The 17,472-nt window shown below is 51.4% G+C and overlaps 1 protein-coding gene across 1 annotated transcript; it reads left to right on the forward strand.

Moving 5' to 3' along the window:
- Positions 1-828: 828 nt before the first annotated feature.
- Positions 829-16,875, forward strand: LOC135979868 (maestro heat-like repeat-containing protein family member 7; the record flags this gene model as incomplete). The annotated part of the gene is made up of 9 exons (XM_065580021.1): positions 829-960; positions 2,136-2,265; positions 5,998-6,104; positions 7,236-7,385; positions 8,674-8,876; positions 9,200-9,335; positions 14,936-15,099; positions 15,207-15,344; positions 16,761-16,875. Coding segments are annotated over 9 exons (1,275 nt in total), but the record flags the coding sequence as incomplete, so codon positions are not given.
- Positions 16,876-17,472: the final 597 nt, after the last annotated feature.

Below are 17,472 nucleotides of genomic sequence, written 5' to 3' on the forward strand. Positions count from 1 at the left end.
TGGCCCCAGTTTGTTCACATCTTTCTTAAAGCGTGGTGCCCAGAACTGGACACAGTGCTACAAGCTAATACACCTCAGAATGACATTTCCCTTTTTCACAACAGCATCACACTGTTGATTCCTATTCAGTGTGAGACCCATGATAACCCCCAGATCCTTTTCTGCGGTACTGCCACCTAGCCAGTTATCCCTCACTTTGTTTTTATGCATTTGATTTTTCCTTCCTAAGTGCGTTACGTCACATTTGTTTTGACTGAATTTCATCTTGTTGACTTGAGACCAACTCTCCAATTTAGCAAGCTCATTTTGAATTCTAATCTGTCCTCCAAAGTGCTTGCAACCCTTCCCAGTTTGGTGTCATCTGCAAACTTTACAAGCATACTCTCCTCTCCGTTAACCAAGTTCTTAATGAAAATATTGCTTTGCCTAGCTCCATCTAGGGTGAATATCATGTGGCTCTGCCAGCTTGAATTCATCTAATTGTCCTAAATTGTCTTTTACCTGTTCTCTCCCGAGTCTGGCCTGTATTCCTTCCCCCTCGTTGTTAATATTGTGTTAAGCATCTAGTTGCCATTAACCTTTTTAGTGAAAACTGAAGCAAAAAAGGCATTAAACACCTTGGCTTTGTCTGTGTCATCCATTATTTGCTCTCCTTCCCTGCTGAGTAGTGGCCCCTCACTTTCCTTTGTCTTTCTCTTGCTCCGAATGCATTTATAGAGCTGCTTCTGATTGTCTTTTATGTCCCTTGCCAGTTAGAACTCATTTTTGCCTTCAGCTTTCTGATCTTCTCCCTATGTGCTTGTGCTATTTTTTGGTACTTCTCCTCAGCAATTTGTCCCAATTTGTTTCTCTCAGGCCCTGCTCCCCTGGACCGCATCCAAGGAGGTGCATGGGCGGCTGAGGGCAGTGGAAAGGATCACCTGCCTGATGAAATTCATGGCTTGTCAACCTGAATGCAAGGTGAGCAGTCTGTGACCCTGGCCGCCTCCTAACTGCACTGAGCAGCCTCGCGGTGCAGCGCTCCCTGGCAGGGAAAACCCGGGCCTAGAATAGTGACTCAGCAAGATCCTCGGTAGGAGTCCAATCTACCGAGCACTGATGTCGATGGGTCTGTCCTCTGACTCCAGTGGGCTTTGGGTCGAGCCCCATAATTCTGTCTCCAAGGACTCTCCCCGCTGTTCCCCTAGCACCAAAGTCTGCTCCACAGGGTCAGTGCATTTACACAGGATGGCCCTGAGAGCAGCCTCTGAACCCAGGTGTCTGTTCACCCCCTTTGTCAGTTGCCTGTGGGATGCTTTGGCATCAGCTCCTGCCAGGCTGCCAGAAGAACGCCCCCTGCTCTGGGTGCTCAGGGCCATTTAGCTGCTCCAGCTGCTCCATCCCCCCTGTGTCAAGGCCTCCCCTTCGGCAGCTGGAGGGGGGCGTTTGGATGATGTGCCCCCAGAGGCTGAACAGAAGGAGGGAGGTGGGAGGGGACACACCGAAAGGGATGGGAGGGACCAAAGGAGCCAGAGCACTGGGGAGTGGGTGTGGGGAGGCTGTGCAGACCCCTGGAGAGGAGGGCAAGGGGTTTGGTGCGAGGTGGGGAAGAGCAGGGAGCCAGCGCAGGTGCTGCAGGAGGGGCAAGGGAAGGTCTGGCAGGAGGGGGAGATGAGAGGACAAGGCTGCAGTAGAGAGCCGGCGGGAGAGAGCCGGCAGGCTGGGGATGGCGCAGGAAGGGAGGACTCTGGGGAACTCCAGGATGGAGTGAGAGAGGCGGGATGCAGAGCAGAGGAGTCCAAGGTGACCCCAAGCTCCTGGGCCTGAGGTCAATGGAGGGTGGGGGGTGGGAGAAGGGGCTGGGATTAGGCGCTTGCCCTTGAGATGGAGACTGGACGTTAGTTCATTCGTTACCCGGGTCCCCACTCGGGAGCAAGGTTTGCTGACTTTGCTGACCAGATTTCCCCGTCCCTGCTGAGCTTTCCTCAGCCCCTGGTGATGGGCCCCACGGCTCCTCCTGCTCTCCTTGTCCCCAGTCTCTCTGCACTGGGCTCTGCCTCCCCCAGTTCTAACCCATTGCTAGGGCAATGCCAGGGGGACACGCTGCGCTAGGCCTGCAGGGGCGAGTGACTCCCTTTGCGCCCTCTCTCCATCAGGAAGCGGAGGAGTTCAGAGTCCTGGGCCAGCTGGTGGCGTGTGTCACTCTGTGCCATCCGGAGCAGGAGATCTGCCGATCGTCTATGGAGGCATTTTACCACCTCTACTCCTTCATGCTGCAGCTAAAATGTAAGAGCCATGGAGACCCTTGTCCTTCCTAAATACACTAACATGGGGTTTCCAAACATGGAAAACATATTTCTTGAACACTTCTGCCTTTTCTGCAACCTTTTAAAGAGTCTCCATCTAGTAATGAGCCTACACCACTGCTAAGATTTCTTTTGTTCCTAAATCACTTTTTAAAAAAAACCTCCTTATTATCCTTAGTCCTGCAAGCCATGGAGTTTCCCCTGATGTCTTTAGCTTCCCCTATCTATATGCTACTCTTCATAACTCACATAAGAATGGACATACTGACTCAGACCAATGGTTCATCTAGCCCAGTATTGTGTCTTCTGATAGTGGCCAGTACCTCATGCTTCAGAGGGAATGAACTGAACAGGGAAATTTTGAGTGATCCATCCCCTGACATCTAGTCCCAGCTTCTGGTAGTCAGAGGTTTAGGGACATGCAGAGTATGGGTTTGCATGCCCTGATTATCTTGAACCCAATTATACTTTTAGCCTTCACAACATCCCACGGCAACAATTTCCACAGGTTGTCTGTGCATTGTGTGCAGAGATACCTTCTTCTGTTCGTTTTTAACTTGCTGCCTATTCATTTCATAAAGTGACCCGTAGTTCTCGTGTTATGTGCAGGGGTAAATAACAGTTTCCTATTCACTTTCTTCACACCAGTCATGATTTTATAGACCTCTATCATATCCCCCGTTAGTCATCTCTTATCTAAACTAAATGGTCCCCGGTCTATACTACAGACCTATATTGTTATAACGACATTGCTCAGGGGTGTGAAAAATCCACACCCCTGTCGCAGGAGCACCTCTCCCACTGACCTAGCTAGCGCCTCTCCGGGAGGTGGATTAAGAGCTTGTTGGCATAGGAACATCTTCACTTAAATGCTACAGCGCCAGTGCAGCTACGGCGTGTGCTGTACCCAACCAAAAGAGTGAGAACTCTGTTATTCTCCGACAGGCGATACAGTGTTTGAAGTGTAGACTTGCCCCCAGTCTTTTTCATCCTTCCTCATATGGAAGCTGTTCCATCCCCCTAATCATTTTTGTCGCCCTTCTCTGCACCTTTTACAATTCTGGTATATCTGTTTTGAGATGGGGCGACCAGAACTGCACGCAGTATTCAAGGTGTGGGCGCACCATGGATTTATATAGAGACATTATGATATTTTTCTGTTTTATTATCTATCCCTTTCCTAATGGTTCCCAACATTCTGTTTGCTTTTTTAACTGCCACTGCACGTTGAGTGGATGTTTTCAGAGAACTATTTACGATGACTCCAAAATCTCTTTCTGCATCCGAAGAAGTGGGCTGTAGTCCACAAAAGCTTATGCTCTAATAAATTTGTTAGTCTCTAAGGTGCCACAAGTACTCCTGTTCTTCTTTTTGCGGATACAGACTAACACGGCTGCTACTCTGAAACCTTTCTTGAGTGGTAATTTAAACCCCATAATTTTGTATATATAGTTGGGATATGATTTCCAATGTGCATTACTTTGCATTTATCAACATTGAATTTCATCTGCCATTTTGTTGTCCAGTCCCCCAGTTTTGTGACATCCCTTTGTAGCTCTTCGCAGTCTGCTTTGGATTTAACGATCTTGAGTCATTTTGTATCATCTGCAAATTTTGCCACCTCACTGGTTACCCCTTTTTCTGGATCATTTATGACTATGTTGAACTACACTGGTCTCAACACAGATCCTTGGGGGGGACCCTGCTGTTTACCTCTCAGCACTGTGAAAACTGACCATTTATTCCTGTCCTTTGCTTCCTATCTTTTAACCACTGACCCATGAGAGAACCTTCCCTCTTATCCCATGACATCTTCCTTTGGTTAAGAGCCTTTGGTGAGGGACCCTGTCAAAGGAGTCCAAGGACACTATATCTACTGGATCACCCTTCTCCACATTCTTGTTGACCCCTTCAAAGAATTCTAGTAGATTGGTGAAGCATGATTTCCTTTTACAAAAGCCATGTTGACTCTGCCCCAACAAATTGTGTTCACCGACGTGTCTGATAATTCTGTTCTTTCCTATAGTTTCAACAATTTGCCTGGTACTGAAGTCAGGCTTACCAGGGATCACATCTGGAGACTTTTTTAAAATTCACTGTCACATTAGCTATCTCATACAGAGGCCGATTTAAACGCTAGGTTACATACCACAGGGCACATAAGTCTGTCTGGATGTCTCGTGAGAGCTGCAACCTTTGCACCAGGCAGGCAATTTACCATGTGGTTCTCCCAGCCATCACAAACCAAACTGCTTATATGTTTATTGATTGAATCCCCCATTATTATTACCAGGCTTTTCTTTGTAACTGGGGTTCCTACCTCAATTTGAGAGGACATCATGACTTCATCTGGAAGGTGGGTCCCAACTATGGGATCGTCTCCCTCTGCTCTAGCTCGATGTTCTCCTTCCCCGAAACTTTCACCCTCCTCAGCAGCACAGAGGCTGTCAGACTGGGGGTGGGACCACTCTACTGTGTCCCTAAAAGTCTCCTCTATGTACCTCGCTGTCTTCCTTGGCTCCACCAGTTCAGCCCCTCTGGCCTCCTGGTCTCCGAGGGCCAGTAGCTCCTTGGGCCAAATGCCCACATATGCTACCTGCCCATAGGGCTGGTAATCATACATGCTGCATTCAGTGCAATCAACTGGCGAGCCCCATGCTGCTGCTGCCCTTCTGCCTGGTTTATTTTTACTCTTCCAGGGGGGTTAGTTTGTTTAGTTTTGTTTCTGGGGAGGGGGTTATTGGCCTGAGTTTACAGTATGGTTGTTAGATGTACTTGTCTCTCACACACCCTCTCTAAACTTTCTTGCAAAACTCCCATTTGCTAACCGAACATCTGATTTATATTGCCTGCTGTCTGTTTCCCCTCCCTGGCTCAGCCTCAATGATGGTGGCTGTCAAGGCTGCTTCCCCACTCTGAACTTTAGGGTACAAATGTGGGGGCCTGCATGAAAACTTCTAAGCTTAACTACCAGCTTAGGTCTGGTCCGCTGCCACCATCCCAAAGCTAATTCCCTTCCCTGGATAGCCTTGAGAGACCTTCACCAATTCCCTGGTGAATACAGATCCAAACCCCTTGGATCTTAAAACAAGGAGAAATTAACCATTCCCCTCCTTCCTCCCACCAACTCCTGGTGGATCAAGATCCAAACCCCTTGGATCTTAAAACAAGGAAAAATCAATCAGGTTCTTAAAAAGAAATTAATTACCTTTTTAATTAAAGAAAAAAGGTAAAAATCATCTCCGTAAAATCAGTATGGAAAATAACTTTACAGGGTAATCAAACTTAAAGAGCTCAGAGGACCTCCCTCTAGCCTCAGGTTCAAAGCATAGCAATAAAGATAAACACTCTAGTAAAAGGTACATTTACAAGTTGAGAAAACAAAGTAAAACTAAGACGCCTTGCCTGGCTTTTTACTTACAAGTTTGAAATATGAGAGACTTGTTTAGAAAGATGGGGAGAACCTGGATTGATGTCTGGTCCCTCTCAGTCCCAAGAGCGAACGAACTCCCAAACAAAGAGCACAAACAAAAGCCTTCCCCCCGCCAAGATTTGAAAGTATCTTGTCCCCTTATTGGTCCTTTGGGTCAGATGCCAGCCAGGTTACCTGAGCTTCTTAACCCTTTACAGGGAAAAGGATTTTGGAGGCTCTGGCCAGGAGGGATTTTATAGTACTGTACACAGGTCAGCTGTTACACCCTTCCCTTTATAGCTATGACACTGGCGAACAGTGAAGAGCATCGGCAGCTCCTCAAGGACAAGCAAATCCTGTACGGCTCCTGGGACACCTTGTTCACCAACACCAGCGATATCACATGGGTAAGTACAGTCAGTGCTTCACGGGATTGTTGTGCGCAGAGTTATCAGGAGTCAGAAATTAACACCCTAAGAGTCGGGGGAAGGGACAGACCCAGGCGTGTGACTGAGCCCATTCATCTGGGCCAGAGCCCTGCCTATGGCCCACTCTACCTCATAGAATCATAGACCTCAGGAGATCATCTAATCCAACGCCCTGCTCAAAGCAGGACCAACCCCAACTAAATCATCACAGCCAGGTCTTTGTCAAGCCGGGCCTTAAAAACCTCTAAGGATGGAGATTCCACCACCTCCCCAGATAACCCATTCCAGTGCTTCACCCACCCTCCTAGTGAAATCATTTTTCCTAATATCCAACCTAGACCTTCCCCACTGCAACTTGAGACCATTACTCCTTGTTCTCTCATCTGCCACCACTGAGAACAGCCTAGCTCCATCCTCTTTGGAACCCCCCACCCCCTGCAGGTAGTTGAAGGCTGCTGTCAAATCCCCCCTCACTCTTCTCTTCTGCAGACTAAATAAGCCTAGTTCCCTCAGTCTCTCCTCATAAGTCATGTGCCCCAGGCCCCTAATCATTTTCGTTGCCCTCTGCTGGACTCTCTCCGATTTGTCCACATCCTTTCTCTTGTGGGGGGCCCAAAACTGGATGCAATACTCCGGATGTGAACTCACCAGTGCCGAATAGAGGGGAATAATCACTTCCCTCAATCTGCTGGCAATGCTTCTACTAATGCAGCCCAATATGCCTCCCTACATGCCACATCCCAAGATGCACTGGGGCTCATCCAAACCTGATCCCAGCTCCTTGTCAGGCGTGGTGGGAGCTTCCCCAGAGATTAATGCAACAAAAGGCATCATTGCATCTGTGCACCAGTGCCAGCCCCTGCTGAGAACTAGAGAGTGTATCCGTGCTGTGCAGTATTGTGCCCCCGTGGACTGCCCGGCTGGCCTCTGCCATGCACGGCAGTTCCTGATTGCTGACTGGATACTGTGCTGCCCAGGTGCAGTAACCCAGCCCTGTCCCGGCAGAGTGGGGTTTGCCTGCACTCCTGGCTGGGCCAGTCCTGGCTGCTCGGCCACTGACTGGAACCGCGCTGGGCAGCAAAAATGGTTTCACTGGCGGGTTTGTTTCAGATGTTTGGGAAGTACTTCAACGGATCCGAGCGCATGGACTTCCTCTGCACTGCTATTGATAGCATGAAAGACACCAGCGTCCATGACTCGGTGGTGGCCAGGCACATGCTGCATGAGATCCTGATGGTCCCCGGCCCAAGGCTGGAGAGGGTAAGAGCTGCAGTGAGAACACCCTGCTGGGGGAGCCCATCCGTGGGAGACTCTAGGTGTTATTGGGGGGCAGGTCTCTGGCTTGTGCAATGTGGGGGGGAGAGGGGGTCAGTCTAGGTCAGGGGTCTCAAACACACGGCGCATGGGCCACATGCGGCCCGCGAGGTAATTTTCTGCAGCCCGCGAGCCCCTCGCAGCCCCCGCTCCTGCCCTCCCCCAGCGTTTACCTAGAGCGGCTCTGGCCCGACGTGCACTGGGGCAGGGCAGACTCCCTGCCTGCCTGCCCTGCCCCCGCGCCGTGCCGGGAACATGGGGAAGAGGGGGCACATTGCTGTGTGTGTTGATGTTGCTTCAGGCACCGCCCCCAGCAGCTCCCATTGCCCGCGTTTCCCCATTCCCGGCCAATGGGAGATGCTGGGGGCGGTGCCTGAAGCAACAGCAATACATACATCCCGGAGCAGCGCGGGGGCGGGGCAGGGCAGGCCAGAGCCCGCCCCCCGAACTCCTCCTGCAGCCGAACGCCCTGCCCTGAGGCCCTTGCCGCATCCTGCACCCTGACCCCCTGCCACAGCCCTCCTGCACCCCAACCCACTGCCCTGAGCCCCCGCCGCACCCTGACCCCCTGCCCTGAGCCCCTGTCGCACCCCACACCCCTCCTGCACCCCAACCCCCTTCCCTGAGCCGCCTGACGCACCTTGCACTCCTCCTGCACCCCAATCCACTGCCCTGAGCCCCCTGCTGCACCCCTCTTGCACCCCAATCCCCTGCCCTGACTCCCTGCAGCACCCCTCACCCTTCCTGCACCCCACACCCCAACTCCCTGCCCTGAGCCCCTGCCACACCCCACACCCCTCCTGCACCCCCTGGGGGCAGGGAGGGGGCGGAGTTGGGGTGGGGATTTCGGGGAAGGGGTTGGAATGGGGGCAGGGAAGGGGTGGGAAGAGGCGGGGCAGGGGTGGGGCCTCATGGAAGGGGTGGAGTGGGGGTGGGGCAGAGGGCGGCGGGGGGGAGGTGTCAGTAATGCGGCCCTCGGGCCAATGTACTAGTCCTCATGTGGCCCTTGTGGTCATTTGAGTTTGAGACCCCTGGTCTAGGTGATCACCATGGCCGCTTGTGGCCTTGGAGTCTATGAATCGATAGGCTGGGAACTGGTCCTGTGCTCTAGGTCTGGGGCTGGCAAAGAGGATCTGGGAGGGCAGATGGCTTTCAGGTGCAGCAGGTCCCTGGCACCCCAGATCAATAGCAGTGCGAGGAAGCCGAGGCCCCCATCTCCTCATTTCCCTTCCAGGTGTCGGAGGCTGTGATGAGCATTTACAAGAACCTGGACTCCATCAGCGAGCCGCTGTCCCGGAAGGAGCTGTTCATGACCCTTCTCATGCTGGGCAACCAGTACAGCGAGGAGGTGGTCAGAACCCTGCTGGGCTGCTCGCTGTCATGTGACAGGTACGGGGCTGGGGCTGCCGTCGCTTGCGCTCCGGGTCCCCCGGACTGGTCCCGCTGCCAGGGACAGGGGAGTGCAGAACCTTCCAGAGATCTCCTTCTCCCTGCAGAGCTGCTGCTTCTCCTGGAGGGTTTTGCAGGCTGGCTTGCCCTGGAGACAGGCCAGCCTGCAAAACCCTGTATGGCATCCCTCAGCCTCCCCTGGGGCTGACACTCAGACCCGGTCCCCAGGCAGCCTGCACCAGCAGCAGTGGGAGGGCAACAAAGAGCTGGCTGGTGCAAGGAGTCCCAGCAGGGTGCCGGTGCCGGGGGGGGCGTGGTGCAGGAGGCTGGCGGGGCTCTGACCAAGTGCCGTTGGCTCTCTCCCTTTGCAGCGTTGCTGCAGAGATGTGGCGGATGCTGGCATCCCACTGCCAGAGCATAGAAAAGGTCCTAAAGGAGCTGCTCAACACGCTGCGGGAACAGCCGCTGCACCACCATCATGTCTCTCAGAGAGAGGCCCCCTTGGCTGTAAGTATCAGCCCCTGCAGCAAGGGAAGGAGCGCCGTGTGTCCCCATCACTGCCTGAAGGTGTCTCTCAGTCTCCCATTGGGTATAGTCATTGGGCCGAAGAGAGAGAGCGTGACTCTAGCCAGTGCTATAGTCGAGCCGGAACACGCCGAAACGCTCTCCTGGTGCTATTCAGCAGCACTCCTAGAACCACAGGGTGAGAAGGGATCGCAGGGTCAGCTCGTCCAGCCCCCTGCCACGAGGCAGGACTTGTTGTGTCTAACCCACCCCAGACAGATGGCTCCAGCCTCCTTCTGAAAACCTCCAGCGAAGGAGTTTCCACAAGCTCCCTAGGCGTCTGTCCCATCGTCCTACTCTTCTTACCGTTAGGAAGCTTTTCCTGAGGTTTAATCTACATCTGCTGTGCTGTAGTTTGACCCCATCGCCTCTTGTCCTGCCCTCTGTGGAAAGAGAGAACAACTTTTCTCCATCTTTTTTTTATGGCAGCCTTCCAAGTATCTGAAGACCGTTATCAAGTCCCCCCTTAATCTCCTCTTTTCCAAACTAAACATAGCCAGTTCCTTCAGCCTTTGCTCGTATGGCTTGTGTTCCGTCCCTCTGATCATCTTTGTTACTCGCCTCTGGATCCATTACAGTTTCTCCACATCCTTTCTAGACATTGGTGACCAAAACTGGACACTGTCCTCCAGCTGAGGCCTAACCAGTGCTGAGTAGAGCGGTACTATCGCCTCCCATAACTTGCATGCTATACCTCTGTTAATGCAACCTAAAATTGCATTTGCTTTTTTTGCAACAGCATCGCATTGCTGACTCATGCTGAGGTTGTGATCGACCACAGCTCCCAGATCCTTCTCAGAAGTGCCACGGCCAAGCTGGTTATCCCCCATTCTGTATCTGTGCATTTGATTTTTCTTCTCTAAATGTAGCACCTCACATTTGTCTTTGGTGAATTTCATTTTGTTGTCTATAGCCCGGTCCTCCAATTTACCATGATCCCTCGTAATTTTAGCTCTTTCCTCTAAAGTATTGGTGACTCCTCCTAGCTTTGTGTCATCTGCAAACTTGACCAGTTTGCTCTCTCTATCTACATCCAGGTCATTAATAAAGATGTGAAACAACACCAGACAATAATATTGTAATCGAGCCAGAACGCACATAGTAGGCAAGCTAAATGACATGATTCACATCTCCGGCACAACTGTCTGTTACAGCCAGCAGTCCTCTGATGCAGTGAAAAGAGCATTAGGAAATTCTTCTCTTCCTAACTACTTCTTTGAGAAGGCTAAAGGTGCTGACGAAGACAGTAGCAGCCGTGCTTCGACTGCAGACACAAACACAAAAACAGAGCTCTTCCTGTAATGGAATTCACTGAGGTGGCTATTGCAGTGAGAACGAACTGTGAAGATTACCCTTCAACAGCCAAAGACCAGCTGGCATGAATTCTGGTTAGTGGATGCTGAAGAAGAGGGATTATCCTTGGTTGGTCTGCCATGATGGTAAGCTTGGATGCCTTAACGGTAGCAAAGTTTCATCAGGGTCTCTCCATAGCAGTAGGGTGGTGGTAGTTTTCTGTTTCTCCTTATGGACCTAGCTGAGAGTCCAGATTAACATCTCTGCCAATGAAGATAAAGGAACACAAAGATTCAACTGCAGGTAGCTTTACAGCTTTCAACAGAAGCAGAAACCTCAACTTTTGAAGATGAAGTGGTTAACATGACAAAATCAGAACTTGACACAACTGTGCAGGTAAAGCGAATGGCATATTACATTGCTAAACATGGCAGACCCTACTCGGATCGTCCCGATTTAACTGAATTCCACATACTGCATGGTGTAGATATTGGTATCGGTCTGTGTTCACAATTCAGTGCTACAGACATGCTAGACCCTATCTCATCTGCAATGCACCGAAAGCCTTGCAAATGACGAATGTGCGCTCAGATGCCGGAGAGTGACGGAAAGATAGCCATGTCTGTTGATGAATCAACTACTCTGAGCAATGAATCAACAGTTAGAATCTATTTAAAATGTGACACTTTGAAGGATGATTATCCTCACGTCATGTTTCTTGATCTGATTGCACTTCCACGTCAGACGGCTTCAGGCACTGTAGATTGTGAGCTGAAATGCCTCAATAAATCGAATTCTGATTACAATTACTCTTGTAGTATTTGCGAGTGGTGGTGCTAGTGTTATGCTTCGGAAGAACTCTGGCGTAGCGAGCTGTATTGTGAAGAAGTACCCAAATGTTCTAGCGAGGTAGTGTGTGAATCACAGGTTGGATTTGGCAGCTGCTGAAACGTTAAGTGAAGTAAGAGCTGTAAATCACTTGGAATTCTTTGACAAACTGTATACGCTTTACTGCCGGTCACCTGAAACCAAGAAAGAACAAGAAGAAGGTGTGAGTATCAGCAGAGGGAAAATTACTTTTTGTAGTGACCCATTATTCTTAGATAAAGTGAAAAGGAGGTAGGGCAGCTGTGCAACCGATTTGGAATAGTCAATGCCTAGCGTGACTTTCTTGACTATACTGGTCAGCTGAAACCTCTGTTCAGCTCCACGCGTGTGATTTCATGCAGCACGGCTGAGTGTGAGCGTGGATTTAGCCACATGACTATGATTGTGAATGGCAAATGTAGCAAGCGGCTTATTCCGCATATGTCATTGCTCATGTTTAGCAAGCTCCGTGGCCCTTCATGTTCCATGTGGCATCCTCTCAGCTGTGCCAGAACTTGGCTCAGACATCCTTGTTCTCCCTCTGATTCACAGACACATAAATTACAAGATGGAGAAAGACACTTTGTGGAAATACTTGTAGAAATTAGATAAATGCATTACAGCAGGCCTTTGCTACTTCAGCCCCTGTTATGCCTTGATGTATTTTGTGTTACTTGTGTAACCTACTAGCTAGTTTCAATTTAAAATAAACTTTTATTATTTCCGCCAGATAGAGTAATGTCTATAGTGCAGCAGCATGATTTATTTTGTATTTTCATTAGCCTATAGGCTAAAGTAAAAAGAAAACGTGCTACGCATTCATTGGGTTTTTCTCACTGTACTGTCTAGATTTAGATCTTTTACATAGTGTGCTGTGTACACATTAATGGCATTTCAGCATAATGATTTCAACAGTTAAAATGAATTGAATAGCTACTATAGGTGTGTGTGTGTGTGTGTGTGTGTGTGTGTGCGTGCGCGCGCGTGTATACCAGGGGTCGGCAACGTTTGGCACGCGGCTCGCCAGGGTAAGCACCCTGGCGGGCCGGGCCAGTTTATTTACCTGCTGACGCGGCGCGGGCGAGGGATGTGCTGGCCGCGGTTTCTCGCCGCCCCCATTGGCCCGGGATGGCGAACCGCAGCGAGTGGGGGCCGCAATCGGCCGAACCTGCTGCGTCAGCAGGTAAATAAACTTGCCTGGCCTGCCAGGGTGCTTACCCTGGCGAGCCGCGTGCCAAATGTTGCCGACCCCTGTGTACACAATTAAAAAAAAGAAAATCCAATACCTTGTTATTTTGGACAGCCAGCCTGTCTCCAGCCATGCCTGGTTTAGCCAAGTATTACTGTACCAGAAATTCAGTAGACAAATAAAATGTGAATTTGTATAATTCATGTTTATGAAAATCAATATTTTAGTGGCATTCCAGTACCTTCCGATTTTGGACTACACCACTGTCTCTAGCCGAGTGGTTAGGGCACCCAACTGGGAGACCCGGGGTCTAAACTCTGCTCCAATGACTATTTAAGTGTTCCCAAGTAGAGATAGATACCGAATTCCCTTTGGGGGTGGGGCTTAGGCCACACCCCTCTCCTCAGCATTTCCTATTGGCTGGTTTAGGCAGCTCCCCACTCTTAGCTTCATAGATTTCAAGGCCAGAAGGGACCTCTGTGATCATCTAGTCAGATCCCCTGCATGACACAGGCCAGAGAACTGCCCCCAGATCATTCCTAGAGCAGGTCTTTGAAGAAAAACATCCCATCGTGATTCAAAAATGGTCAGTGATGGAGAATCTATCACCACCCTGGGTAAATTGTTCCAATGATTAATTACTCTCACTGTGACGTGTATGCCTTATTTCCAATCTGAATGTCTACCTTCAACTTCCAGCCACTGGATCATGTTAGACCTTTCTCTGCTAGACTGAAAAGCCAATTACTAAATATTTGTTCCCCAGGGAAATACCTATAGACAGTAATCAAGTCATCCCTCAACCTTCTCTTTGTTAAGCTGAATAGATCGAGCTTCTTGAGTCTCTCACTGTGTAGGGTGACCAGATTTTATAGGGACAGTCCTGATTTTAGGGTCTTTTTCTTATATAGGCTCCTATTACCCCCCAACCCCCGTCCTGATTTTTCACACTTGCTGTCTGGTCACCCTATCACTATAAGACAGGTTTCTAATCCTTTAATCATTCTCACGACTCTTCTCTGAACCCTCTGCAATTTATCAACATTCTTCTTGCATTGTGGGCACTGGAACAGGACCCAGGATCCCAGCAGTGGGTCACACCAGTGCCAGATACTCCCACTCGAGATTCTTCTGTTTATTTATCCCAGGATCACATGAGCTCTTTTGGCCACAGCGCCACACTGGGAGCTCCTGTTCAGCTGATTATCCACCAGGACTCCCAGGCCCTTTTCAGAGTCTCTGCTTCCCAGGAGAGAATCCCCCGTCCTGTTCCTAGATGTATTCATTTACAATGAGCCATAGTAAAACACATACTGTTTGATTGCCCCCCAGTTTACCAAGCGATTCAGATCGCTCTGTATCAGTGACTTGTCCTCTTCATTATTTACCACTCACCCAATTCTTGTGTCAGCTGCAAATTTTATCAGTGATGATTTTATGTTTTCTTCCAGGTCATTGATAAAAATGTTAAATCGCGTAGGGCCAAGACCCGATCCCTGCGGGGACCACACTGGAAACACACCAGTGCAATGCTGATTCCCAGTTTACAATTACATTTTGAGACCTGTCAGCCAGTTTATAACCAATTCATGTGTGCCACGTTACTTTTGTATCCTTCTAGGATTCCGATCAAACTGGAGTGCGGCGCCAACTCAAGCGCCTTACAGAAGTCTACATACATTATGCCAATGCTATTTCCTTTCTCTACCAAACTTGTAATCTCATCGAAAAACAGATCGCAATTATCTTGGCTGGAAATATTTTCCATACACCCATGTTGATTTGCATTAATTAAATTATCTTCTTTAATTCTTTATTAATTTAATCTTGTACCAGCCGCTCCATTATCTTGCCTGGGATCGATGTCAGGCTGACAGGCCTGAAATTACCCAGGCCATCCCGTTTACCCTCTTTAACAATTGGCCCAACTGACTCTCCCTCTGGAGCGTATATGGAGCCTGGGCACTTAACTCAGGGCTGTGAGTCCACTGGGCAGCAGGGCACATGAAGCTAGGCATGGCAACGCTGAGCCGAAGTCCCTTCTGTGGTTCTAGCCAAGGTCACACAGGCTAGGAATTGAATCCAGCATCCCAGGCCTTAGCCCCCAGCCCACCCCTCCTCTCTAGGTGCCTCGGGGGAGCGTGGGAAGGGCGAAGGCCCTGCAGTGACATCTGTCTCCTGTTCTTGGCTGCAGGCCACCAGAGCCCTGTACGAGATCTTCAAGGAGCAGAACTGCAGGCAGCAGGTGAAGGAGCTCTTCCCTCAGCTCTCCATCGCCCTGCTATTCCAGATCACATACATAGTGGAGCTGTCCATGCATAACCAGGAGGACACGCCCGCACCCCTCAGCCCTGTCAGGTACCACCAGCCCGACACCCCACCTCGGTTCTGAACCGTCGCCCGCAGGCACGCGGCAGGGCCTGGCCTGGGCTCGCTCAGTAACAAGAGGCTCGCTCTGCATGCAGGTGTGCGGTGGATGCCATGCAAGCCTTGCTCCAATGTGCTGGCTACAGGGACCAGACCACGTTCATCCACAAGCAGGGTGGCTGGGGCATGCTCGTGAACGCCGACATGCACCACAAAGGCGTCTTGGTGCTTGCCCGGTGAGTGTCTTGTCCCTGGGGCTGCTGCCCAGAACTGACCGCAGTAGCATCTCCCGTCCCTGGGCCCAGGACACGGCCACATCGCCTTCCCCGCTGGGTGAGACGCGGCTCCCAATCGCCTGCGTGGAAGAGGCCACAGCCTCTGTGCCGTTGGCCGAGGGGTCAGTCGGCTACTTCTCCACCCTGCGCTGCCTGGCGTAAACCGCTTCCTGCGTGGCTCTGGCAGGCGTGGCTGGGCAAAGACAGCCTCCGTCATGTCTGTCTGCAGCGTTGGTGTAGCCCTGTCAGGCCCAGCACATGAGAGAGACAAGGTGGGGGAGGGAATATCTTTGGCTGGCCCAGCATCTGTGTGTGAGAGAGAGACGCTAACACAGAAAGCTCTAACACTTGTCTTAGACCAATCTAAGATATTCCCTAACCCACCTTCTGTCTCTCATCACCCAATATCTGGGCACATGAGAAAGGCCACCGAGCCCACCGACGCCCTTCTTTGTCTGCAGTTCTCTTGCAGCCTATCACGGAGTCCCTGGGCAATGCTCTGGAACTGCTCCCCACAAAGCCAGTCAAGACTTTGGGGAGCCTCCTCTCCCTCGGAGCAGACTGTCTTCAGGGCAAGAAGCTCACACGGCTTCACCTTCCTGGGTCTCTCCTTGGAGCATTCAGCATATGCCCCTCCGTGCGCTTCCCACAGCGAGTCCCCCCAGGTGGGGTCCTGAGGAAGCCAGAGGATCCTGCATGCACCCCCACTTCGCAGTCAGACGTGACTCTTAGCCAGCCAGTAAAACAGAGGTTTATTAGATGACAGGAACACAGTCTAAAACAGAGCTTGTAGGTACAGCAAACGGGACCCCTCAGCCGGGTCCATTCTGGGACCCAGCGAGGCAGACAACTCCGTCCGCACTCACTTCCCGTCCCCAGCCAGCTCCCAACTGAAACCCCCCTCCAGCCCCTCCTTTCTGGCCTTTGTCTCTTTCCTGGGCCAGGAGGTCACCTGATCTTTATTCACCTTTAGCTATCCCCTTGCAAGGGGGGAAGGGCCCTGGCCATTTGTTGCTAGGAGACAGATTGTCAGCCATTTATGCACACTGGAGACTTAAGAAATGCATAGGGGAAACTGAGGCACCCACACAGTATTCAGAGGAGACATTAAGAACGGTCCCACTTGGTCACACAGCCCAGCGCTGCGTGCTCGGAGCTTGGCCTCGTGGAAGGGCTCCCTGTAGAGTGATTAAGGGTCTGGGTCTCTAGCAGTTAGGCTGCTGGGCATTTTAAGCCAGCAGGAACTTGTCCATGCCAGCTGCACGTGACTAGTCACCCGGGATCCCCTGTCCTGTGGCACTGGTCTGGTTAGATTTGTAAATGGAGAACCAGTCCTTGCCCACCTCAATGATGTGGTGTTTGTGTTTCCCATGCCAGGGCCATGGTTTCGGTCAGTTTCCAGGAGCGTTGCTGGATTTTCCAGGAGCTGATGGCCATCCTCAACTGCAGGGATGATAGGCGGTACATCCCGGCCATGGCGTTCTTCATTCAGGTGAGCCTCACCGGCGGGTGAGGGTCGTGAGAACAGCCCTAGCCCAGCGGTGACTGTGGCATGGGACTGACCTATGGCCAGGGGCGGCAGGTTTGTAGAAATGTTGGTGGTGACCAGCAGAGCCCGCCCCTCCAAACTGCCTCCCACCTGTCTAAGTCTCTGGGAGGGAGTTTGGGCGGGGGGAGGAGGTCTGGGGTACAGGCACTGGGCTGGGGTAGGGGATTGGGGTGCAGGAGGGGTGAGAGGTTGGGCCCTGGGAGGGAGTTTGGGTGGGGGAAGGGGCCTGCGGTGCAGGCTCTGGGATGGAGTTTGGGTGCTGGGTGCAGGCTCCAGGCTGGGGCAGAAGGTGGGGGTGCAGGAAGGGGTGAGGGGTGCAGGCTCTGGGAGGAGTTTGGGGGCAGGAGGGGGTGTGGAGGGAGGGGGTACAGGCTCTGGGAGGGAGTTTGGGGGCCGGAGTGGGGTGTGGGAAAGGGGTGGGGGTGCAGGCTCTGGGAGGAGTTGGGAGGGTGCGGCGCTTACCTGGGGCTCCTAGGCAGGGCGGGCCTGGGGGCCTCCGTGTGCTGCTACCCCCAGGCACTGCCCGCGCAGCTTCCTACT

This window comes from Chrysemys picta, unplaced genomic scaffold (genome assembly GCF_011386835.1).
Source record: "Chrysemys picta bellii isolate R12L10 unplaced genomic scaffold, ASM1138683v2 scaf1322, whole genome shotgun sequence".
Lineage (NCBI taxonomy): Eukaryota > Metazoa > Chordata > Testudines > Emydidae > Chrysemys > Chrysemys picta.